The sequence below is a fragment of the Pleurodeles waltl genome, chromosome 12, assembly GCF_031143425.1.
Source record: "Pleurodeles waltl isolate 20211129_DDA chromosome 12, aPleWal1.hap1.20221129, whole genome shotgun sequence".
NCBI lineage: Eukaryota > Metazoa > Chordata > Amphibia > Caudata > Salamandridae > Pleurodeles > Pleurodeles waltl.
Genome location: NC_090451.1, coordinates 26,784,965 through 26,812,082, shown reverse-complemented (window position 1 = coordinate 26,812,082; position 27,118 = coordinate 26,784,965). Strand labels below are relative to the sequence as shown.

General features: G+C 48.5%; 1 protein-coding gene across 1 annotated transcript in view; it reads left to right on the top strand.

Annotated features, from left to right (window-relative positions):
- The window catches only part of HCN2 (hyperpolarization activated cyclic nucleotide gated potassium and sodium channel 2), a 289,150-nt gene that overhangs the window by 165,395 nt on the left and 96,637 nt on the right, over window positions 1-27,118 (top strand). The window contains exon 3 of the mRNA XM_069216276.1: window positions 6,863-7,024. Within this exon, the coding sequence (XP_069072377.1) occupies window positions 6,863-7,024 (162 nt within the window). The remainder of the gene's footprint in view (window positions 1-6,862; window positions 7,025-27,118) is intronic.

Below are 27,118 nucleotides of genomic sequence, written 5' to 3'. Positions count from 1 at the left end.
CCCTCATACACTGTTGAAGTGGCAGCTGCTGATCTGAAAGGAGCAGGAAGGTCATATTTAGTATGGCCAGAATGGTAATATAAAGTCCTGCTGACTGGTGAAGTCGGATTTAATATTACTATTCTAGAAATGCCACTTTTTAGAAAGTGAGCATTTCTTTGCACTAAAATCTTGTTGTGCCCTTCAATCCACGTCTGGCTAGGTTTAGTTGACAGCTCCTTGTGCATTCACTCAGACACACCCCAAACACAGGGTACTCAGCCTCACTTGCATACATCTGCATTTTGAATGGGTCTTCCTGGGCTGGGAGGGTGGAGGGTCTGCCCTCACACAAAGGACTGCCACACCCCCTACTGGGACTCTGGCAGACAGGATTGAACTGAAAGGGGGCTTGGTGCATTTCTTAGACACTCTTTGAAGTCACCCCCACTTCAAAGGCACAACTTAGTATAAAACAGGGCCTCTGCCCTACCTCATTAGACACTTGCTGGAGAAGAAACCTGAACCAGAAACTACATCCTGCCAAGAACTGCCTGGCTGCTCAAAGGACTCACCTGTCTGCTTTTCTACAAAGGACTGCTGCCTTGCCGTTGGCCTGCTGCCTTGCTGAACTCTTGCCTGGCTGTAAAAGTGCTCTCCAAGGGCTTGGATAGAGCTTGCCTCCTGTTCCCTGAAGTCTCAGGACCAAAAAGACTTCTCTCTTCCTCTTGGACGCTCCGTGCGCCGAACTTTTCGACGCACAGCTTGTTCCGCGGCAAGAAAAACGCTGCACACCGACGCAGATCAACGCTACGCCTTCGGGACGACCGAAACTTTAACGCACGGCCTCGCAAGGACAACGCCGCCCGACTTCCCGGGAGAAATCGACGCGACGCCTGCCGTGAGATCAAAACTTTGACGCACGGCCTCGCAAGGACAACGCCGCCCGACTCCGCAGGAGAAATCGACGCGACGCCTGCCGTGAGATCGAAACTTTGATGCGCAGCCCCGCAGAACGACGCGCAGCCGGAAAACAAGCCGGAAAATCCACGCACAGATCCGGGACATCTGGTAATCCCCGCGACCCACAGAAAGAGACTGTACGCGCGCCAGAAAACGACGCACGACTTCCCCGCGTGGAAAATAACGACGCAAGTCCGTGTGTGCTGGGGAGAAATCGACGCACACACCCTTTTTCCACGCACCTCTTCCTTTGTGGCCCTCTGAGGAGATTTTCCACCAGAAACCAGGTACTTTGTGTTTGAAAGAGACTTTGTTTACTTTCTAAAGACTTAAGACACTTTATATCACTTTTCAGTGATATCTTTACAAATTCATATTGCAACTTTGATCGTTTTGTCCTGAAGATACCCAGATAAATATTATATATTTTTCTAAACACTGTGGTGTATTTTTGTGGTGTTATGCTATGGTGTTGTATGATTTATTGCACAAATGCTTTACACATTGCCTTCTAAGTTAAGCCTGACTGCTCGTGCCAAGCTACCGGAGGGTGAGCACAGGCTGATTTTGGATTGTGTGTGACTTACCCTGACTAGAGTGAGGGTTCTTGCTTGGACAGAGGGCAACCTGACTGCCAACCAAAAACCCCATTTCTAACAAGATACATTGAAGCGGATTATCTTATGTAGTGGGGAGGCTTCTATATATATGATTGGCCCTTATTCCTCTAGGCCCTCCAGATGAGGAAGAGTGCCTTGAGTTTAATCCTGGAGGCCACTGATGCACTCTGGGATTTTGCATGGTCAAGTTTCCATAAATCCAGGTCCATCCTAGCGCCATGACTCTGAAGTGTGTTCGGCCCCTGTCGTGGTGATTGTCAGATCTTCGTAAACGAGCTGCCAATAGATTACGTGAACAGGACTTTGTGTAAATTCAGTTCCATGAGAAATTTGCACAGCAGGGTGGTATTTGCACATCACGGATAGTTAAACATTGCCCCCTTGGGCACGGCATTGGTTTATTTAGTGACAGATACAACTCTTATGTGATCCCCAGGTTTTTTTTAGGTCGAGCGTGCAAGCGCTGCTTTTCCAACGTCTTGTTATCTATGTGGGCTTTAACCATGCCCACTGCATGCCCATCACTATCACTCGTTCACGTGCCTGCCTTTCAAACATCCTTTGTTATCATTGGTAAATGCTTTACCTTTGTCCCTCTTTGGGGCGTTTTTGTTACCGCCTTGGACATCGACCCTGTTACATAGATAATTGCACTTTTGCTGATACGTTTGACTGTTAGTGAACTTCTTTTTCCTTTTGTGTCTCTCCTTCATGCTCATGGGGGCCGTGGTGCTTTGAATCTGCTCGCTTATGTCAACAGTTTTCCTTTTTATTTTCAATTTATGTGGCAAGAAAAGTCCAGTTATGAATTTACAACACTAATAGCTCTAACTCGAGCAAACGCGAGACCCATTGCATTGCAAATGCTTCTTTGCTTTGTGGCTAGTGGGCAGAACAAGATTTAGACTCTGAAGCAACAGCGAGGCTGTGGTTTGACGAGTAAGATCTGGATTTTATTTTCAGATCAGGTTAAGCCGAGCAAGTGTCCTCCCTCCAGGGTTGCACATGGTCTGGGCCATCCGTGATGCTGCTGTGCCTCTGAACTGTTACCCAGACAGATGTAGTTTGTGTGGAAATGAGGCTTGTACGGTCTAGAACCTGACACCCAGGCTGCATGAAGCAATGAGAGTAGGAGGGTGAGCTGGGATCCGCGAGAAACATCACCCAGAGACTCTCAAGAGAAGGTGTCTGAACCACCTGGGGTGAAATGTTCATAGAAAGCATCCTCCCCTCCAAAACCGAAGCCGGGGCAGATTTCACGTTCAAATGTGGTGTTACTGAGACCAAGCAAGAAGGGAAAACCTGCTCAGTCTTGAAGCATTATTGCTAATCCCAGATATAGGGACAGCCTCCCTGCCCTCTACTCCAGCCACAGCCCTAGCTGGGGGTGAATGATGCTTGGTAGGATCTTGTTGTCCCATGCCATGCGGTGTAACTATTTTTCCTTAAACTTGTAACTGTTTCGAAGTAGTTGTTGAGGCTTGAGAAATGCCACATAGCTGTAAGATTCTTAAGTTCTGTTGAAGAATTGCTTCTGCCCAGAAATGTTTACCACTGGTTTACACGCTGAGAAGGTCCTTTTGGGGTTTGATGATGAGACCATCTTACTTTGAAGAGATATTTTGGAACAATTTATAATCCTCATGCAAGAATAAGACGCGGACTCTGTAGAGATTAGGAAGTGGTTGGGTGATTGTACAGCTGCTCCAATGTTTGATTTGTTTTGCATCTGGTGATGGAGTGAACATACTGTGTCACTTGTTTATTGTCGATGCCATGCAGGCTGTGAGTGAAGCTCTACCTGAAGTTATGCCGATGAAAAGTAAAAGGGGGGTACAAAGACGAGGCATATGATATTACTTTCAGTGAGCTGCAGAAGTCATTCAGTCAGACATTTGGTGTCCAGCAAAGGTTAATCCAATCTAATTGATAAACCTCTGAGAAAACGAAAGAGACCCGACTGCCTCTCGTCCGTGATGCTCTTCAACTCCATTTGACAAAAACTAATGTAACTAAACATTAACCCTCCAGAGACCCCGAAACCCTCTTGGCCACGATGTTCATGGACTCTAGTTGATCCAACCTATTGTACAAAGGAGAGATCCTCAAGGAAGTCTACCACCTCCTCATCCATGACTAATGAAATTAAAGAGATCCTCCAGAGAGCCGGAAAACCTCTTGTCCACGATGTTCATGGACTCTACTTGATCCAACCTAATGTACAAAAGAGAGATCATCAAGGGAGCCCACCACCTTCTCATCCATGAGTAATGAAACTAAGGCGATCCTCCAGAGAGTCCGTCGGTCCCTCGTTCACGATGTTCATGGCTCTAGTAAACTGAACCTAATGTACAAAAGAGAGATCATCAAGGGAGTCCACCACTTTTTCATCCTTGAGTAATTAAACTAAAGAGTTCCTCCAGAGAGGCCGTCAGCCTCTCGTCCACGATGTTCTTGGACTCTAGTTTACCCAACCTAATTTACTAAACAGAGATCATCAAGGGAGTCCACCACCTTCTCAGCCATGAGTAATGATACTAAAGAGATCCTCCAGCGAGCCTGTCAGTCTCTAGTTCATGATGTTCATAGACTCTAGTTGATCCAACCTAATGTACAAAAGGGAGATCATCAAAGAAGTCCACCTCCTTCTCATCCTTGAGTAATGAAACTAAGGCGATCCTCCACAGAGCCCGTCAGTCTCTCGTTCACGATGTTCATGGACTCTAGTTGATCCAACCTAATGTACAAAAGAGAGATCACCAAGGGAGTCCACCACCTTTTCATCCATGAGTAATGAAACTAAAGAGATCCTCCAGCGAGCCCGTCAGTCTCTCGTCCAGGATATTCATAGACTCTAGTTGATCCAACCTAATTTACAAAAGAGAGATCATCAAAGAAGTCCACCTCCTTCTCATCCATGACTAATGAAACTAAAGAGATCCTCCAGCGAGCCTGTCAGTCTCTAATTCATGATGTTCATGGACTATAGTTGATCCAACCTAATGTACAAAAGCAAGCTCTTCAAGGAAGTCCACCACCTTCTCATCCTTGAGTAATGAAACTAAAGAGATCCTCTAGAGAGCCCGTTAGCATCTTGTAAACGATGTTCATGGGCTCTACTTGACCAAACTGAATGTCCACAGCCTTGAAAGATCTGCTCCTTGAAATCAAAGAAATGCCATTTCAGTCTGTAACATGTCACTATTTCCAACAAGTTCAGTTTAAGAACCTCATGTCATGAAGAGCTGGGGATGTGTTTGCAACCTTATAAAGCCCTATATCTGGAACCCTTGTGTCTGTGTCCTCAGTGAAGCCCAGTGGAGATCTTCCACAGGATGAACCATAACCGCCGACCAATGTCTGCAGAGCGTGGCAAGAGGACAAGTAATGCTGATTGTTCCACCATACACATTCCTAGTGACATGACAGCATCAAAGCCTCTTCAGGTAGGAAGTAGCATCTCCTCCAACATGCACAGGTTCTTTAGGGCTGGCCCAAGGCCTTTGATGTGAGCCTGGTGTTACTGAAGGAAGATCACAGCTGCTTACAAACGCCTCGCCTCCCTTTCCGTACCCACCCTCCGTGCCCCTGATGATGCCATGCCCTCTCAGTGCACGGGCATCATGGGGGCATCATGGGGTAACCATGCGCAAGGGACCTGTGACCACACTCTCCAGACCAGCGTGATGCCCCCCCCTGACTCCCGGGGCACCAGCCAGGCCAAACTACTGACTTCTAGAACCAATGAAATTATCCTTGTAAGATTAAAAAATGTAGGAAAAAATCCAGATATGTTTAATTTCAGTCACTTCTTACAGCAGCCCTGTTCCTTCCAATGTGCCTCCTACATTTATTTTAGGTTATTCGTCAACCTTTCTTCTAGGTCACGAAGTCCTTTTGTGAGGTGACGTCTCCACAATGAAGAGTGATATTTGTCTAATATACGATCTGTCTGTAACTCTGTCTGTTTCCACGTAGACGCCTGGGTTTCAAGGTGCTAGGAAATTCATACTATTGTGCAGTGCACCCTGGAAGGGGTCACAAACCAATCCTAGGGGCAGATTTAGAGTTTGGCAGAGCATGCACCGTGCCCAGCGGTGACTGAGTGCCCGCTCTGCCCAGCGGTGACTGAGTACCCGCTCTGCCCAGCGGTGACTGAGTGCCCGCTCTGCCCAGCAGTGACTGAGTGCCCGCTCTGCCCAGCACGGTTGATTACGCCTTGTTTACAAGCCGGTAGACTTTAATTATGTTGATGACGAAGCCTCCGCCGACTCCATTACCGACATGTTCACCTGACAGCCCGCGGAGTAAGGGCTGTCGGGGGTTCGCATGTAACACTGGTCGCGCTGCTCAGAGATGGGGCCATCACGTGTGTTGTTTTGTGTCGGTCATCGCCAGGTGACCCCCACACCAGGAGAGAAGCCCCCATGGTGTGGGGGCCATTACGTCTACATGTTTCAGAAGCAAACCCCCACTTGTTGTTGACAAACTTAAAACTTTGCTCAAATCTTTGATAGAGGGTGGTCATGTTTCACTTTTACAACATTGAGTTAAACCGCCCTGACGTTGCAATGTCTTCCACCACCCCGATGGAGGACCCTCTCCCCACAAACTCAGTTACCCCAAGTCCTCTGTGACCACTTCTGGGGTGTAAAGAGGTGTCAGACTCGGAAGGGGGGGACCCTGAGATGCCTTGAGGGGATATCAAGCTCTGAGACGCTGGCTTGTAGATCAACGATAGCGCCCCTGCTAGCAGCTAGCGCCTTGAGGGCTGGTTGCATGGGTTGAAACGCTCCACATGAAATGCACACATTTGGGATAAAGTCGTTCTCCGGAGGAGACCCTCAGTGGTAAAGCACTAGCGTGGCCTGCAGTCCGGGGGTATCCCCCACCCTAAAGGTCTCCCCCCTTTTCAAAGCACTAAATTCCGCAGCGGGGCTTTAAAAGTTCTGATCCAAGGCTTTGTGCACTTTCCCAATGGTAAACCCTCTGTAAGCCCCCCGGCTGGCAGACTCGCTCAATTAATCCCGCAAAGCATGCGTGGCTCGGACATCTCTGACATCCTTGTAAAAACCGGGGTACTTGGGAGATTTCAGCGTGGGGGTGTCTGTGATGGGCAACTCAGCCGTTGATGCTTGTGAGGTCAATATTCTGAGAGTTCAGTGTTTTGCACGAGAAATGACATGTTCATATTATATCACTCTGGGTTCAATGCACTGCGGTGAATTAATGACGGTGGATGAGGTCAGGGACCTCACTGAGGACAAACTTGGGGGTAACTGTTACTTGTTTTTCTGCAGATATTTCACATGACCTATGACCTGGCCAGCGCCGTGATGCGGATCATCAACCTGATCGCCATGATGCTTCTTCTGTGCCACTGGGACGGCTGTCTGCAGTTCCTGGTGCCCATGCTGCAGGACTTCCCCAGCAACTGCTGGGTGTCCATCAACAACATGGTGGTGAGTACCCTGTATCCTACGCCCTCTCTGCCCCGCCGGTGCCCATGCTGCAGGACTTCCTCAGCAACTGCTGGGTGTCCATCAACAACATGGTGGTGAGTACCCTGTATCCTACACCCTCTCTGCCCCGCCGGTGCCCATGCTGCAGGACTTCCCCAGGGACTGCTGGGTGTCCATCAACAACATGGTGGTGAGTACCCTGTATCCTACGCCCTCTCTGCCCCGCCGGTGCCCATGCTGCAGGACTTCCTCTCTGCCCCGCCGGTGCCCATGCTGCAGGACTTCCCCAGCAATTGCTGGGTGTCCATCAACAACATGGTGGTGAGTACCCTGTATCCTACACCCTCTCTGACTCTGTCCATGCTGCAGGACTTCCCCAGCAACTGCTGGGTGTCCATCAACAACATGGTGGTGAGTACCTTGTATCCTACACCCTCTCTGCCCCACCTGTGTCCATGCTGCAGGACTTCCCCAGCAACTGCTGGGTGTCCATCAACAACATGGTGGTGAGTACCCTGTATCCGACAGCCCATCCAGACCCATTGGCTCCGTATAAGGATTACACATGGGCATACATCTCTGGTTCCAGCAGTACACACCCTCATTGCAGCGAGACCTTGATTGCCAATGTCTAGGTCCAACAACACCCCTAGTGTGAGACGTAACCTGCTATTAACTAGTACTCACTGGACTCATTCCCAGGGTGACACCTTACCCAGTACAGTCTAGTACCCGCAACAACCCCCTGCAGCAAGGTGTTATTTACACTAGTCTAGTACCCACAGCATGCACCACCCAGCAAGGTTTTACTTACCCATGTCTAGTACCTGCAGCACTCCTTCCAGCAGCAAGAATTTACTTACCCTAGTCTACTACCCGCAGCAAGTTATTGCCTACCGTACTCTGCCAGTAGACCATCACCCCGCAGAAATATTTTATACACCATAGTCTAGTACTAGTACAAGCATTACTTCCCCCTGCAGCAAGGTTTTACTTACCCATGTCTAGTACGCGCAGCACTTCCCTCCCCACCCAGCAAGGTTTTACTTACCCATGTCTAGTACCCGCAGCACTTCTTCCTGCAGCAAGATTTTACTTACACTAGTCTAAAGTTATTGCCTACCGTACTCTGCCAATAGACCATCAGCCCGCAGAGAGGTTTTATATACCATAGTCTAGTACCAGTACCAGCATTACTTCCCCCTGCAGCAAGGTTTCACTTACCATAGACTAGAACCAGCTTTACTTCCCCCTGCAGCAAGGTTTTACTTGCCCTAGGCTAGTACCAGCTTTACTTGCCCTAGGCTAGTACCAGCTTTACTTCCCCCTGCAGCAAGGATTTACTTACCCAAGGCTAGTACCAGCTTTACTTTCCCCTGCAGCAAGGTTTTACTTGCCCTAGGTTAGTACCAGCTTTACTTGCCCCTGCAACAAGGCTTTACTTACCCTAGGCTAGTACCAGCTTTACTTCCCCCTGCAGCAAGATTTTACTTGCCCTAGAATAGTACCAGCATTACTTCCCCCTGCAGCAAGGTTTTACTTACCCTAGGCTAGTATCAGCTTTACTTCCCCCTGCAGCAAGGTTTTACTTGCCCTAGGCTAGTACCAGCTTTACTTCCCCCTGCAGCAACGTTTTACTTACCCTAGGCTAGTACCAGCATTACTCCCCCCTGCAGCAAGGTTTTACTTGCCCTAGGCTAGTACCAGCTTTACTTCCCCCTGCAGCAAGGTTTTACTTACCCTAGGCTAGTACCAGCTTTACTTCCCCCTGCAGCAACGTTTTACTTACCCTAGGCTAGTACAGACATTGCTTACCCCTGCAGCAAGGTTTTACTTGCCCTAGGCTAGTATCAGCTTTACTTGCCCTAGGCTAGTACCAGCTTTACTTCCCCCTGCAGTAAGGATTTACTTACCCAAGGCTAGTACCAGCTTTACTTTCCCCTGCAGCAAGGTTTTACTTGCCCTAGGTTAGTACCAGCTTTACTTGCCCCTGCAACAAGGCTTTACTTAACCCTAGGCTAGTACCAGCTTTACTTCCCCCTGCAGCAAGGTTTTACTTGCCCTAGAATAGTACCAGCATTACTCCCCCCTGCAGCAACGTTTTACATACCCTAGGCTAGTACCAGCTTTACTTCCCCCTGCAGCAAGGTTTTACTTACCCTAGGCTAGTACCAGCATTACTTCCCCCTGCAGCAAGGTTTTACTTGCCCTCGTCTAGTACCAGCATTACTTCCATCTGCAGCAGGGTTTTACTTGCCCTCGTCTAGTACCAGCATTACTTCCCCCTGCAGCAAGGTTTTACTTGCCCTCGTCTAGTATCAGTAGCACTTCCCCTGCAGCAAGAGTTTACTTACCATAGTCTACTACCAGCAGACTCCATCGCAAGCAAGGTATTACTTACCCTAGGCTAGTACCAGCTTTACTTCCCCCTGCAGCAAGGTTTTACTTACCCTAGGCTAGTACCAGCTTTACTTCCCCCTGCAGCAAGGTTTTACTTGCCCTAGAATAGTACCAGCATTACTTCCCCCTGCAGCAACGTTTTACTTACCCTAGGCTAGTACCAGCATTACTTCCCCCTACAGCAAGGTTTTACTTGCCCTCGTCTAGTACCAGCATTATTTCCCCCTGCAGCAAGGTTTTACTTGCCCTCGTCTACTATCAGTAGCACTTCCCCTGCAGCAAGAGTTTATTTACCATAGTCTACTACCAGCAGACTCCCTTGCAAGCAAGGTATTACTTACCCTAGGCTCGTACCAGCAGAACTCCCCCACCCACCCAGCCCTACCTCTGAGCCCTAATCTGTGGCTGCAGCCCTAAAAACAAACCCCGCCCTACCACCCACGCAGCAAGGTTGTACCAGCAGACTGCCCCCCGCAGGAAGGTTTTACTTACCCTAATCTACTACCCGCATTACTTCTCCCTGTTGCAAGGTTTTACTTACCAATGTCTAGTAACCGCAGCACTCCTTCCTGCAGCAAGATTTTACTTACCCTAGTCTGGTACCCAGAGCGAGGTTTTACTTACCGTACTCTAATGCCAGCAGACCATCACCCCGCAGCAATGTTTTATATACCATAGTCTAGTACTAGTACAAGCAACACTCCCCCTTCCAGCAAGATTTTACTTACCCTAGTCTAGTACCCGCATTACTCCCCCCTGCTGCAAGGTTTTACTTACCCTAGAGTAGTACCAGCAGTCCACCCCACCCCCCCCCACAACCAGGTTTTACTTACGTTTGTCTAGAACCACCAGCCCCCGGGCAGCAATGTTTTACTTACCCTAGTTCAGTACTAGCGGACCACCCCTGCAGCAAGGTTTTATCTACCCTAGTACCAGCAGCACCCCACTCCCCACAGCAAGTTTTTACTTACCCTAGTCGAATACCTGCAGCACTACCCACACAGCAAGGTTTTACTTACCCTGGTATAAGACCAGCAGACCGCTCCGCCTGCAGCAAGGTTTTACTTACACTAGTCTAGTACCCACATTACTCCCCCCTGCTGCAAGGTTTTACTTACCCTAGTGTAGTACCAGCAGACCCCCCCATCCCCCGCCCGCAGCAGCAAGGTTTAAGTTAACCTAGTCTAGTATCATCAGACCGTCCCACCTGCAGCCAGGTTTTACTTACCCTGGTCTAGTACACCAGACCCCTCAGCAGCAATGTTTTACTTACCCTAGTACCAGCAGCATCCCCCTCCCCAAAGCAAGTTTTTACCTACCCTAGTTGAATATCTGCAGCACTACCCACACAGCAAGGTTTCACTTACCCTAGTATAAGACCAGCAGATCGCTCCTCCTGTAGTAAGGTTTTACTTACACTAGTCTTGTACCCGCAGCACTACCCCTGCAGCAAGGTTTTACTTACCCTACTATAGGACCAGCAGACCGCTCCTCCTGCAGCAAGGTTTTACTTACACTAGTCTAGTTTCCACAGCAGTACCCCCACAGCAAAGTTTTACTTACCCTAGCCTAGTACCCACAGCAAGGTTTTACTTATTCTAGTGTAGTATCCACAGCCAGCTCTTACTTACCCTAGTCCCTACTGCAGCAAGGTATTATTTACCTAGCCTAGTACCCACAGCAAGGTTTTATTTACCCTAGCCTGGTACCCACAGCAAGGTTTTACTTATCCTAGTCCAGTTTTCACAGCATTACCCCCACAGCAAGGTTGTACTTACCCTCATCTAATACTTGCATTACTCTCCCCTGTTGCAAGGTTTTACTTACCCATGTCTAGTACCCCCAGCACTCCTTCCTGCAGCAAGATTTTACTTACCCTAGTCTAGAACCCACAGCAAGGTTTTACTTACCGTACTCTAATGCCATCAGACCATCACCCCGCAGCAATGTTTTATATACCATAGTCTAATACTAGTACAAGCAACACTCCCCACTTCCAGCAAGGTTTTACTTACCCTCGTCAAGTACCCGCATTACTCCCCCCTGCTGCAAGGTTTTACTTACCCTAGTGTAGTACCAGCAGCCCCCCCCACTCCCAGCAGCAAGGTTTAAGTTAACCTAGTCTAGTATCATCAGACTGTCCCACCTGCAGCCAGGTTTTACTTACCCTGGTCTAGTACACCAGACCCGTCAGCAGCAATGTTTTACTTACCCTAGTACCAGCAGCATCCCCCTCCCCAAAGCAAGTTTTTACCTACCCTAGTTGAATACATGCAGCACTACCCACACAGCAAGGTTTTACTTACCCTACTATAGGACCAGCAGACCGCTCCTCCTGCAGCAAGGTTTTACTTACACTAGTCTAGTACCCACAGCACTACCCCCTGCAGCAAGGTTTTACTTACCCTACTATAGGACTAGCAGACCGCTCCTCCTGCAGCAAGGTTTTACTTACACTAGTCCAGTACCCTCAGCACTACCCCCGCAGCAAGGTTTTATGTACCCTAGTCTAGTACTGGCATTACTCCTCTCTGCAGCAAGGTTTTACTTACCCTATTCTGGTACCCACAGCAAGGTTTTACTTACCCTAGTCTAGTTTCCACAGCAGTACCCCCACAGCAAAGATTTACTTACCCTAGCCTAGTACCCACAGCAAGTTTTTACTTATTCTAGTGTAGTATCCACAGCAAGCTCTTACTTACCCTAGTCCCTACTGCAGCAAGGTATTATTTACCTAGCCTAGTACCCACAGCAAGGTTTTACTTACCCTAGCCTGGTACCCACAGCAAGGTTTTACTTATCCTAGTCCAGTTTTCACAGCATTACCCCCACAGCAAGGTTTTACTTACCCTCATCTAATACTCGCATTACTCTCCCCTGTTGCAAGGTTTTACTTACCCATGTCTAGTACCCCTAGCACTCCTTCCTGCAGCAAGATTTTACTTACCCTAGTCTAGAACCCACAGCAAGGTTTTACTTACCGTACTCTAATGCCATCAGACCATCACCCCGCAGCAATGTTTTATATACCATAGTCTAATACTAGTACAAGCAACACTCCCCCCTTCCAGCAAGGTTTTACTTACCCTCTTCAAGTACCTGCATTACTCCCCCCTGCTGCAAGGTTTTACTTACCCTAGTGTAGTACCAGCAGCCCCCCCCCACACCCAGCAGCAAGGTTTAAGTTAACCTAGTCTAGTATCATCAGACCGTCCCACCTGCAGCCAGGTTTTACTTACCCTGGTCTAGTACACCAGACCCGTCAGCAGCAATGTTTTACTTACCCTAGTACCAGCAGCATCCCCCTCCCCAAAGCAAGTTTTTACCTACCCTAGTTGAATATCTGCAGCACTACCCACACAGCAAGGTTTCACTTACCCTAGTATAAGACCAGCAGATCGCTCCTCCTGTAGCAAGGTTTTACTTACACTAGTCTTGTACCCGCAGCACTACCCCCTGCAGCAAGGTTTTACTTACCCTACTATAGGACCAGCAGACTGCTCCTCCTGCAGCAAGGTTTTACTTACACTAGTCTAGTACCCGCAGCACTACCCCCTGCAGCAAGGTTTTACTTACCCTACTATGGGACCAGCAGACCGCTCTTCCTGCAGCAAGGTTTTACTTACACTAGTCTAGTACCCGCAGCACTACCCCCGCAGCAAGGTTTTACGTACCCTAGTCTAGTACTGGCATTACTCCTCTCTGCAGCAAGGTTTTGCTTACCCTATTCTGGTACCCACAGCAAGGTTTTAGTTACCCTAGTCTAGTTTCCACAGCAGTACCCCCACAGCAAGGTTTTACTTACCCTAGCCTAGTACCCACAGCAAGGTTTTACTTATTCTAGTGTAGTATTCACAGCCAGCTCTTACTTACCCTAGTCCCTACTGCAGCAAGGTATTATTTACCTAGCCTAGTACCCACAGCAAGGTTTTACTTACCCTAGCCTGGTACCCACAACAAGGTTTTACTTATCCTAGGGCAGTTTTCACAGCATTACCCCCACAGCAAGGTTTTACTTACCCTAATCTAATACTTGCATTACTCTCCCCTGTTGCAAGGTTTTACTTACCCATGTCTAGTACCCGCAGCACTCCTTCCTGCAGCAAGATTTTACTTACCCTAGTCTAGAACCCACAGCAAGGTTTTACTTACTGTACTCTAATGCCAGCAGACCATCACCCCGCAGCAATGTTTTATATACCATAGTCTAGTACTACTACAAGCAACACTCCCCCCTTCCAGCAAGATTTTACTTACCCTCATCAAGTACCATCAGACCGTCCCACCTGCAGCCAGGTTTTACTTACCCTCATCTAGTACCACCAGACCCCCCAGCAGCAATGTTTTACTTACCCCAGTCTAGTACTAGCAGACCCCCCTGCAGCATGATTTTACCTACCCTAGTACCAGCAGAACCCCTCCCCAAAGCAAGTTTTTACTTACCCTAGTCGAATACCTTCAGCATTACCCACACAGCAAGGTTTTACTTACTCTATTATAGGACCAGCAGACTGTTCCTCCTGCAGCAAGGTTTTACTTACACTAGTCTAGTGCCCGCAGCACTACCCCCTGCAGCAAGGTTTTATGTACCCTAGTCTAGTACTGGCATTACTCCTCTATGCAGCAAGGTTTTATTTACCCTAGTCTAGTTTTCACAGCAGTACCCCCACAGCAAGGTTTTACTTAGCCTAGTACCCACAGCAAGGTTTTACTTATTCTAGTGTAGAACCTTCATTACTCCTTACTGCAGCAAGGTATTATTTACCTAGCCTAGTACCCACAGCAATGTTTTACCATCCCTAGTCTAGTTTCCACAGCAGTACCCCCACAGCAAGGTTTTACTTACCCTAATTTAGTACCCGCATTACTCCCACCTGTTGCAAGGTTTTACTTACCCTAGTCTAGTTTACACAGCAGTACCCCCACAGCAAGGTTTTACTTACTCTAGGCTAGTACCCACAGCAAGGTTTTACTTACCCTAGCCTAGTACCCACAGCAAGGTTTTACTTATTCTAGTGTAGCCCACAGCAAGGTCTTACTTACCCTAGTACCTTCATTACTCCATACTGCAGCAAGGTTTTACTTACCCTAGTCTGGTGCCCACAGCAAGGTTTTACTTACCCTAGTCTAGTTTCCACAGCAGTACCCCCACAGCAAGGTTTTGCTTACCCTAGCCTAGTACCCACAGCTAGGTATTACTTACCCTAGTCTAGTACCTGCATTACTCCTAGTTGCAGCAAGGTATTACTTGCCTAGCCTAGCACCCGCAGCAAGGTATTACTTACCCTAGTCTAGTACTCTTATTACTCCTAGTTGCAGCAGGGTATTACTTACCTAGCCTAGTACCCACAGCTAGGTATTACTTACCTAGTCTAGTACCCACAGCTAGGTATTACTTACCTAGCCTAGTACCCACAGCTAAGTATTACTTACCTAGCCTAGTACCCACAGCTAAGTATTACTTACCTAGCACCCGCAGTAAGGTATTACTTACCTAGTCTAGTACCTGCATTACTCCTCGCTGCAGCAATGTATTACTTACCTAGCCTCGCACCCACAGCTAGATTTTACTTTCCTAGCCTAGTACCCGCAGAGCCCGCCCTCTGAGGCCAGACCTCGCCAGCCACAGGCTTCCATCCACCTGTCGCAGGTGCAGCCTCACCTGGGGGCCTTCCCTGTAGGTAGGCAGAGCTCTGTGCGGGGCTCGTGCATTGAATGCCTCCCTGTGTGGTTACCCCCCTGGAGCGGCTCCCCCAGGGACATGCGCGCCCCCCCCCCCCCAGCTGTCTTCTAGCAGCACATGAATAAATAATCTCCCAGCCTGGTGGCGAAGGCGCACTCGAGCCTTGGTATTAATAGACCCTGTGTGTCTGTCGGCGCCACACTCGCCGCCCCCCGGGCATCACTCTAGAGTAGCCGTCATGTCTCTCTCCATCTCTGGCGGTCTCTCTCCTCCCCTCTGCCTCACTCCATCTCTGCCTGACCTGTGAGTTATCTCTCCTGTGTGCCTCAGCTCTTAATATGTGTCTCATCCCTCTGTCTCTCTCCGCCCTCTCTCTTCCTGTGTCACGCTCTCTCCTTCCGTCTGTCTCTCTCTCTCATCCTCTCTCTTCTGTCTGTCACTCTCTCCACCCTCTCTCTTCTGTCTGTCACTCTCTCCCCCCTTTCTCTTCCTGTGTCCCACTCTCCTCCCTCTCTTCTGGTCTGTCCCTCTCCCCTCCCTCTCTCTTCCGGTCTGTCCCTCTCTCCTCCCTCTCTCTTCCTATCTGTCAGTCTTGTTTCATAGCCTCAGCCCTAAGGTCACTCTCTCTCTCTTCCTGTCTGTCACTCCCTCTGCCCTCTCTCTTCCTGTCACTCTCTCTGGCCTCTCTCTTCCTGCCTGTCAGCCTTGTTTCATAGCCTCAGCCCTAAGTGTGTGTGTCTCTCTCTCTCTCTCTCTCTCTCTCTCTCTCTCTCTCTCTCCCTCTCTCTCTCTCTCTCTCTCTCCCTCTCTCTCTCTGTCTCTCCCTCTCTCTCTCTCTCCTCCCCCTCTCTTTTTCAAATTCGCTCCTTTTCTCACCTTCCTTCACTCCTCTCCTGTAATATTCTGGCCTCACCTTTCCCCATTGCTTTCACTCTCCCTGTTCCTCTTGCCTCTCTCTGTTACTGTCCTCCTGTGTTCTGTATTCTCTCTCCTACTCACCCCTTTCGAACGTTATTTTCTTCCCTTCATTTTGTTTTAGTTTTTCTGTTTTTTATCTTTTTTTCCTCACCCCATTCCGTTTCCTCTTTTTACAGCTTTCTCTTTATTTGTTTTTCTGCCTCGAGTTTCTGATGTACCTTACCTCTTCATCTAGCATCAATAAGTCCTAACTCAAAGGTACGTTCCCTACACCTTTCCAAGGTGATCAGACTGCTGATGTACGTCACTTCCGCCTGCTTCTCTTTCATCACCTGTGACCCAGATTCCACCTCTGAAAGGATCATCCTCTGCTGCTCGCCTCTGCATCGACCTAGAGACAGAGAACCATGAGGCTCAGGTTGCTGTTAGACCGGATTGTAGCAGGAAATCTGATGTAATCTGTAGTTAATTCGTAAAAAAAAACTGGCAGTGCCCTCGTCAGGAGCCTACTGCAGCTTGCACCACCCACTGCCCCTACCAGTGCCAACTACTGACTGTCACACTGCTGTAGGCCTGACAATAATGACTATTCCAGGCCCACAAAACTATAATAATGGCTTGGACGGCAGGTGTTAGTCATTTTTCAAGTATATTGAATGAATAAACAGCTGATGTTGTGCTCATCCCTAAATAAGGTAAACAGCACCACCATGTGGCAGACTGTAGGAAGTGTCGGTGTTCACAAAGAAGTGACGAGCACCAGAAACCACCGGCTCAAATTAAGTACTGACTGTGATATCCAAGAAGATCTCTCCAGATCTAGAAAATGGAGGCATCACAACACTGGTATTGCTAGATTTGTCTGCGGCCTCCATCAGATCTTCCCTAGCTGATTGTTCACTTATTTATTCCACCACAGTTGCCACCAACTTCTGCATGAGAGTATTCTCTGCACACCCGAGGCTGGTCGTCTCCAGGGCTCTGGCCCATCTCTATTCCATTTCAGCAAACATCGTGGATCACAGGCTGCACTCATCAGCACGTCTGCCATCAAGAACCTCAATATATGTGCCAATAACACCCAGTTCTGCTCTAACCAGAAACGGGTTCAAGCCCCCTACAGTGCTTCAGAATAATATCTATGCTGTGAATCGGAACTGGATACGTTTCGAAAACTCCAGAATTTGTAATCAAGCTCTCCTGGTCCCTCTCCCAGCCACCTTCCTCCGATCATGGTCTGTCTTTTATTTTCAATAAGCTACAAATGATGGTCCAGCTTCAAGACCATCTGCAACTAACAAATCATCAAAAAGGCAAATCTATGATTACCAAACTAAGATCATTTCTAAGAAGATCTCTGTAGCTTCCAGATGGTCTCAACTTCTGATCGTTGAGCTCCCTTGCCCTCTGCAATTTCACTGCATCTCCCTCTACCGCGACCTTTCCAAATAAATCACCCACAGACTTCCACAGGTGTAAAACGTACCAGAGAGAATGTTTCATGATCTCTGCCATTCACCCCTACTACCAAGGCTCTCTGTTTGCCCTCCACCACCACAATATAGAAATGGCTGCATCTCACAGTATCGAAGTCCATAATCGCGACTTGCGAATGCACCACCTCAAGAATAGGCAGCCACTTTATGGAAGTGTAAATCTACAAATCTACATTGATTGATTATGTGATGGCAGGCAATATTCTGGAGTCAATATCTGTGCAGGGTGATATTAAAACCTTCATAACCACAAGGTCAAGCCCAGGCTCCTCCTGCAGACCTCACAGTCTGACTGGGCCTGGTGTTGAAACCCATGCACCACCACCTCTCCCCCCCCACCTCAGCGCCTTGAGACCCTCACAGGTGAGTAGTGCACTTTACAATTTTCTGATTGATTGACGGACGCCTCACTAACAAGGGCCCCTGTGGGAGGCCCCGCCTCATTTCCAAGGGCTGCTGCTGGCTTCCTCTGTATTACTGTCCACAGGTCAGACTGGGCCCCATCTGTAGGGCCTACTGGTGGCTTCCTGGTGCCACAGAGCCCAGAGGTCCCCTCCACAGATCTCCGCTGCAGTGGCCCTTAATACCTCTAGGACTTGCTCACCACACGAGCCAAGACCAACTCACAGACGCTCTCCCGTGGCAGAAGTTACCCAAAGGTGGCACACACTGGTGCCCAGGGACCTCTTCTTTGAAACTGGTTAATATACCTCAGTGCTAGGAGTGTGCAAAATTTGTGTGATTTCCTTTTGTGTAACTAGGTGACATTTCAGAAAAAATATGTAAAATTATGCAAAAACGCAAATCTGGCAATTAGCGATTTATTTTAGCGTGAAATGTTCCCTCTTGTCCATTGAGGATGCGTTGCATGGTAAACTGTAGGCAAAACATGAGTGCAGCGAACAACAGCTGCTGGCGCTTTAATCATTCATGTTGATAAGCTTCCCCCATAGGATTCTTACCCGAGCCGACTTGAAATTGCAGGACATTGCCTAATGGTGCAATTTCAGAAATATTACACAAGTATAACAAGAAGTGCCAGAATTTATGGAAAAAAGTGGAACGAAAAATCTTCTGGGCTTACTCAACACGCTCCATCCCTACTCAACACGCTCCATCCCTGCCCTGGGTCTGCAGCAACTCAAAACTCGCCCCTTCTTCTGAACTCCCCCCAAGTGCCAGATTCTAGCCAGGCGCATCAGTGCCTTTACATTCACCCAGCTCTTTCTGTGGGCATCCCTTCTCCCAAGCTGTCACCAGGCTGGTGGATCATTACTTATATGTTACTCTTTCTTCTGTAGTCTCACTAAGTCTGTCTCGCTTCACTCTTTCCTGTCTCACTCAGTCTCTTTTGTTCATGTCTTTCTTCGGTCTCAAAAGTGTCTGGTTGATTTATCTCTCCTCTGTCCTCTCCTACTTCTTTCTCTGTATCTCTTTCCTCTCTTTTGGTGTCTCGGAGTCTCTCTCCCTGTCTAATTCCTGTCTCTGTTCCTTGTCCTTTGTCCTCTCAATGATCTCACAGCCAGACAGGAAGTTTTCAGCCCCTGAAAGGAGCTCTATCAAGGGTAATGTTTTTATTTCCTGGCAGGTTCTGTGGTCTTTGGGGCCACAGGCCTGGGCTGGCACAGCACGTCTGCACTGGGGGAGGCCAGCTATGCATGTCTGCACACCTGCACCACTGCCACTTCTTGTCTCAGCCCCATGCATGATGAGTGTTGTGAGGTGTGTTGAGTCGTGGGCGCTGGGCAGGGGCTAAAGTCACATTTCCGGGTGCCCCACAATGATCCATTTTCCTCCACCAACTATAACCAACTTGCACTCAGATGTTTTTATTGGTGTCCAGGCCTTGTGACATTTTCCATGACTCCCAGATATTGCTAATGTGCTCAGTGCTTAATTTGTAAAAAAACTAAAAAACTAAAAGTGAGTGCCAGGGCCTTTCTCAAGAAGCCCCTGCAGCCTGCACCACACATTGCCCCGGTCAGCACTGCTAACGACAGCACCAACCCAACTACTAGACATCACATGCCTACAAATGTGACAATCCAGACTACTCCAGGCCACCCAATGCTATAAAAATGGCGTGGGCAGCAGGTAATATTAATATTTAATATATATTCAATTCATAAACAACTGTTGTTGTGTTCATCTCAAAATTAGGCAGATGGTGCCACCATGTGGCAGACTGTTATAAGTGCCAGTGTTGTAAATTAAGTGCTGGTACCGAACTCCGGAAACACCAGCTCAAATTAAGCACTGATTGTGCCATCTAAGGATAGTACTGCCAGATGACATATAAGGGGCAAGAGACCATGTACCACATGGAGGCAGGAATGTCTCCTGTAGGGAGAGTTATTATGCCAACAGTAAACAAAGCTGTTGGATGCCATCTGCAGAAATGAACCATATGCCACAAAGTGCCCCTTACTGGTCCTTTCAAGCTGGTCCATCTGGCGGTGCTTGAGTGTCCGTCAGGCCAGACCACCACTAAAAGACCCTCACGCTACCTAAAGAGGAAACATGGCAGCTTTATTCTGCTTCCGTGTTTCCACAGAGGTTTCCTGCAATCCGTGGGTTCTGTTTGCCAGCTGTTCTCTGTGGCCATGTCCCAAAAGAGTAAAATTGTCTATAACCCTGATGGTGAAGAGTGTAAGTGCAGGGGTCACTAGCAGTCCTCTCTCGAGAGCTGTTTCAGAGGTAGACAACGGATGCCGCTCGGGGGTGGAGTACACAGACTTTGAAAAGAGATATGTGTTGTGTGTCCAGGCAAACCTCTCCAAAGCGCCACTTGTTTCCATTGACAGAATTCCCAAATGGAAATACATGCATGTATTTCAAGTGAAAGGTGAGAAAGCGGTCCCATCCTGTGCTCCTGGACATGCAGAGCATGCTGGGAGAAAAGGCGGAACTGGCGCGGAGGCTGATGACAGCATGGCACCTCTCCAAACCCCCTGTTTGTTGATGTTCTCATCATGAGAGCCTAGTGGGGGGCCAGGTACCTCCGGTTCTGGTGAAGAGTTCCCCAGGAGTCTTCATGTCTCACCCAATGAACACTACACCGAGTGCATGCACAGGAGGGCGCTGCGTGGGCAGGGTGCCCATGCAGACCGGCACACGCCAGGGTCACGGGCTGCATGTTTGGAAGCATGACTGATGTGCATGACTGCTGTCACTTCTCACATCCTTCGAACAAGCTTACAACGTTTGTGAATGGACTGGAGAGCTTCTCTGTGGTGAGTAGGTGTGGGGCGGGGTGCTTTCACGCAGTTGAACTGGTTGTCCTATTGTTACTTCAGATGTTGAGTCCAGAAGAATAGTTACTCTGTAGATAATGTGTGAAAAGGTTCACCATTTCTACAAGACTGAGCTCTCAGATGTAAGCACTTTCTTACTCACGAAACTGCCCCTTTTTCACTCGTTCCTGTTCTTTTTAGCTGACCAGAGACCTTGCATCTTCTCCTGACGATCCCACCCCTCTGTTCTGCTGTTTAGGGGGTTACCCCAGAGGAGAGGACTATATACGTCAAATTAATGTGGGGTGTTAGCCTGGCAGGACTGGCGCACAAGCGTCTCAGTGGACCCTGATCTTATGCTCTCAGGGTAATAGAGGAATCTCCCACCTCTTTCTATCCCCATCTCTCCCAGCCCTATCCTCCCTCTGACTCCCTTCTGCCCTTTCTCTCTCCCTTCTTACCTTCCCATTCCAATATCTCTCTGCCCTTTCACACTCCGCGTCTCACTCCTTGTGAAGCGGAAGAGTCATAGATGGAGTCTGGAGGGGTGACTCGCTTTGGATGAGCCGAGGCCGCACCCCTAGTCTTGTGTTCACAGAGGGAGGTGGCACAGATGGCCTCCTTGAAGTGCCAGTGCCCTCGGCTCACCTTCTGGTAGGAAGGCCCAGCGTCTAGGCTAAGGGTACACGCCACCACAGGATCTGCAGCATGAATCTTACTGTAGATTCACGCCATGTGCTTTATTCCACAGAACATTTGTTTCCTGGAAGTTGGGCATTAACTGTTCGTGTATCTTAAATAACCCACTATGATGTCAACCAGAAACCTCAATATCATTAGATTGTTTTCCTCTGACGTCGGGTTCAGCAGTTTGAAGGGAGTATTGGAGGGAAGCACTGAAGAAAGAGATGAGAAATCTTGGTGTCTGGAGCTCAAATTGAGAGATTTTAAACTTGGGGAGTTCGCAGATTATGCCGAGGTGGAAAAACTAAAAAAAAGTATGTTTTGTTCATTTGTTTTTCTCCCTTTGGACACAATTTGTGTTTTTCATGCATTGCACAAAGGCGGTATGGACAGAGCTTCCAGTAGGCTTTGCCTCAAGAGATGGATTTGAATCCATTGTACAGACAAATAGACACCCTCATTTAGAGAAAGCCAGGAGCTGACAACATGTTGACTATGTGGTTAGTGGATTTCAGTTCCTTTCTGATTTTTCTGCTTAGCATAACAGAGCATTGCTAGTTCTAGACTGATAGCCTGCCTTTAGCACGGTCAGTATCTGTATCCTCTATTCCGCCCTTGACAAGACCACGTCACGGGTGTCTGACGAGGCCTTCATTGTAAAGGAGCATTGCTAGTTCTAGACTGATAGACTGCCTTTGGTACGGTCAGTATCTGTATCCTCTATTCCGCCCTTGACAAGACCACGTCACGGGTGTCTGACAAGGCCTTCATTGTAAAGGAGCATTGCTAGTTCTAGAATGATAGCCTGCCTTTAGCACGGTCAGTATCTGTATCCTCTATTCCGTGCTTAACAAGACCACGTCACAGGTGTCTGACAAGGCCTTCATTGTAAAGGAGCATTGCTAGTTCTAGATTGATAGACTGCTTTTGGTACGGTCAGTATCTGGATCCTCTATTCCGCACCTTGACAAGACCACGTTACGGGTGTCTGACGAGGCCTTCATTGTAAAGGAGCATTGCTAGTTCTAGACTGATGATAGCCTGCCTTTAGAACGGTCAGTATCTGTATCCTCTATTCCGCCCTTGACAAAACCACGTCACGGGTGTCTGACGAGGCCTTCATTGTAAAGGAGCATTGCTAGTTCTAGACTGATAGTCTGCCTTTAGCACGGTCAGTATCTGGATCCTCTATTCCGCACCTTGACAAGACCACGTTACGGGTGTCTGACGAGGCCTTCATTGTAAAGGAGCATTGCTAGTTCTAGACTGATAGCCTGCCTTTAGAACGGTCAGTATCTGTATCCTCTATTCCGCCCTTGACAAGACCACGTCACGGGTGTCTGACGAGGCCTTCATTGTAAAGGAGCATTGCTAGTTCTAGACTGATAGCCTGCCTTTAGCACGGTCAGTATCTGTATCCTCTATTCCGCCCTTGACAAGACCACGTCACGGGTGTCTGACGAGGCCTTCATTGTAAAGGAGCATTGCTAGTTCTAGACTGATAGCCTGCCTTTAGAACGGTCAGTATCTGTATCCTCTATTCCGCCCTTGACAAGACCACGTCACGGGTGTCTGACGAGGCCTTCATTGTAAAGGAGCATTGCTAGTTCTAGACTGATAGACTGCCTTTGGTACGGTCAGTATCTGTATCCTCTATTCCGCCCTTGACAAGACCACGTCACGGGTGTCTGACAAGGCCTTCATTGTAAAGGAGCATTGCTAGTTCTAGAATGATAGCCTGCCTTTAGCACGGTCAGTATCTGTATCCTCTTTTCCGTGCTTAACAAGACCACGTCACAGGTGTCTGACAAGGCCTTCATTGTAAAGGAGCATTGCTAGTTCTAGATTGATAGACTGCTTTTGGTACGGTCAGTATCTGGATCCTCTATTCCGCACCTTGACAAGACCACGTTACGGGTGTCTGACGAGGCCTTCATTGTAAAGGAGCATTGCTAGTTCTAGACTGATGATAGCCTGCCTTTAGAACGGTCAGTATCTGTATCCTCTATTCCGCCCTTGACAAAACCACGTCACGGGTGTCTGACGAGGCCTTCATTGTAAAGGAGCATTGCTAGTTCTAGACTGATAGTCTGCCTTTAGCACGGTCAGTATCTGGATCCTCTATTCCGCACCTTGACAAGACCACGTTACGGGTGTCTGACGAGGCCTTCATTGTAAAGGAGCATTGCTAGTTCTAGACTGATAGCCTGCCTTTAGAACGGTCAGTATCTGTATCCTCTATTCCGCCCTTGACAAGACCACGTCACGGGTGTCTGACGAGGCCTTCATTGTAAAGGAGCATTGCTAGTTCTAGACTGATAGCCTGCCTTTAGCACGGTCAGTATCTGTATCCTCTATTCCGCCCTTGACAAGACCACGTCACGGGTGTCTGACGAGGCCTTCATTGTAAAGGAGCATTGCTAGTTCTAGACTGATAGCCTGCCTTTAGAACGGTCAGTATCTGTATCCTCTATTCCGCCCTTGACAAGACCACGTCACGGGTGTCTGACGAGGCCTTCATTGTAAAGGAGCATTGCTAGTTCTAGACTGATAGTCTGCCTTTAGCACGGTCAGTATCTGGATCCTCTATTCCGCACCTTGACAAGACCACGTTACGGGTGTCTGACGAGGCCTTCATTGTAAAGGAGCATTGCTAGTTCTAGACTGATAGCCTGCCTTTAGAACGGTCAGTATCTGTATCCTCTATTCCGCCCTTGACAAGACCACGTCACGGGTGTCTGACGAGGCCTTCATTGTAAAGGAGCATTGCTAGTTCTAGACTGATGATAGCCTGCCTTTAGAACGGTCAGTATCTGTATCCTCTATTCCGCCCTTGACAAGACCACGTCACGGGTGTCTGACGAGGCCTTCATTGTAAAGGAGCATTGCTAGTTCTAGACTGATAGCCTGCCTTTAGAACGGTCAGTATCTGTATCCTCTATTCCGCCCTTGACAAGACCATGTCACGGGTGTCTGACGAGGCCTGCATTTCATTCCAATGTTACCTTCCTGGTTGCTCGCAATGCATCCTTGGAGTTGGTGTTTTGTTAACTCACTCCTTTCTCCTCTTCAACATATATGCTCATCCAAGTTTTCTTCTCCCCACGCGTGCTCTTCTTGCATGTGTACCAAGGCACCCGGCGCTTCTTCCCGCTTTCGGGAGATCGCAAACAGCGCCGTGGTGTTCACATGTGACTGCATGGAAGGTGAACTGTTGGGTCTGGTTCCTCGCACAAAACCAGGGCCCAGATTTACCGAGGCTTCTGCGATGCACCTGTTTCTTCCCCACTCTATGAAGGCTTCCTTTACTATTCCAGCTCAAGCCTCTCCCTATTGGGTTAAGGAACAAATCCAATATTTTGTTGAGGGAGTTTTGTTTATAATAGATATTTCCGGAATAGAAGAATTTTAATCCTTGCTGTCACATTTTCTGTTTTTCTACCTCTGTTTTCACATGCAACCACCCATTTGTGGATGCCTAGATTATGGTTGACATCAAACCACAAAATAAAGCATCTCCGCTTCTGCAAACCTTGGAAATCTTACTGGTGCAGAGAGTTCTGCGGTCTGTGGGCGTTTGCAGGAGAAACAAGTGAATATTGTTCCAGATGCTCTATTCCCGTTCGCAAAGCAGGTGTGCGCAACTTGCACACTGGCTTGTTTTGTAAATTGAAATGCAGTTATTGGTGTGGCCGATGTACTAATGGTTGTGTAGCAAATTGTCCTTTTAGTGGGGGTAACAAATCAGGCCACCTAATGAATATGTCTTAGGCAGATCACTAGTTGCAAACCACTAAGATTGGTGGCGACCGAACGGATGCTGGCCGGCAAGGAAAAGCAGCCTCGATCCCTGAACTTGATCCCTGAACATTTGTAAGCACCTCTTGTCCATTCCAAGGACAGGTGGGAGTGCTCAAAACAAGGTTCCAGTTTGGGAAGAGCTCAGGTGGAGCAGGGAGGTCCCTTGGACACTGCTGCCTGCATCCACCCCTCCCAGCACAGTCCCAGTGGGACACTCCCTCCGTCCGGACACCTTCCCCTTTGCGAATGAGTTACCACCCCAACTCGGGTGTATTGAAGCGATCAGTGGTTTGTGATCCAAACAAACCATTGCTACGTCCTTTCCAAATCAGAAATCAGAGGAGGACGTCCCTGTTTATGAGCCCGAGAAGGTTGAAAACCCCATTTTCTAAGTAGGAAAGATTTTCTGAATCTTAACAGAGCTTTCTTACTGACGTTTGTAGTCATTGTAGTTTTGAAAATGTTACTGCCTCACAGTGAGCATTACGGATCGATAATGCAGTGGCTCCGGTAGAGCCTAGAATGCACTACTTGCCTTTCCCATGTAGTTACAGGCAAGGCAACACTCACACTTTTTCTGTTGACCTTTCTATTCGTCCTCGTTTCTCCCTCCTTGCTGTCTCCCTCTTTCTCCCGTTCTCTCCCTCCTCCTTCTCATCACCCCATCTCTTCCTCTTTTGCTCCCTTTGCCTTTTCTCATGCTGCCGTCCAATCTCGCTGGGTGTCCGGCTTCCCGCCTTTCACTCTGTTTTCCTTTCTGCCTGTCTACCTCTCACCCCATCAGTTCTTTTCCCCCTTGCTTCTTTCTTTTTGCCTCTTCTCGTGCTCTCAAAGTCTCTACTCCACGGACCCTGTTTCCTCTCTAGTATTGCAATCTCTCGCGGACACCTTTTCCCAAGGTGAGACCCTGATCTCTCTGCCCGTCAACATCTGTTTCACCCTGTCGGCCTGAAATCCCCCCTTTCAGACACTTTTGTTTTGGTCTGTCTGTCTGCCCTGCTCTTTCTCTCCCGATCTCGGAACAGCTTTCTGTCTCTCTGTCTCTCTCTCTCTCTCTGTCTCTCTCTCTCTCCCCTTTATCTCTCATCTGTCTTTTCTTGTACGTGTCGTCTTCTCTCTCCATCCTTCTTTCTCTTCTTGCCTTCTTCTGATGCTCGCGCTCTATCTCTCTCTCTCTCTCTCTCTCTCACGCTCCTTCGTCTCTCGTCTGTCTTCTCTTGTACTCATCGTCTTCTCTATCCCTCCATCCCTCTTTCTCTTCTTGCCTCCTTCTGATGCTCTCTCTATTTCTCGGTCTCTCTCTCTTGCTCCTTCATCTCTTGTCTGTCTTCTCTTGTATGCATCGTCTTCTCTATCTCTCTCTCTCTCCATCCCTCCTTCTCTTCTTGCCTCCTGATGCTCTCTCTCTATTTCTCCTCCTTGCTTCCTCTTTCTCTCATGCTTTCTGTCTACAAGCCCAGTGACTCCCTCCAGTGGCCTCCACTGCAACGCCCTCGGACCCCCTCGCAGGAATCCTCCTCACCGGCAGCTCTTCTCCAGGTCTTAAGTTTCCTTCCATTTCCAAGATTAGGCTTGGACAGGAGGAGCCACAGGCGGACGGAGACACTATTGTTCGACAGGGAACAAAGGTGGAGGCTGTAAATAGACCTCAGAGCTCGAAGGATATTGTGTCCGCTGAGACCAGGGTTGGGGGCAGCAGCAGAGGAGGAGGGAGGTCTCTATATAGAAGGGGCGTGCTACAAGGAGTGCAGAAGACAGAGAGAGACAATTACAGAGAGGGAGACATGTAAAGAAGTGCAAGAGACAGAGAGGGAGAGTCCGCACTCACTCTGCACTGGTTCCTGGTTCAGGGAGGACCTGGCCTGATAGTTCGGGCTGG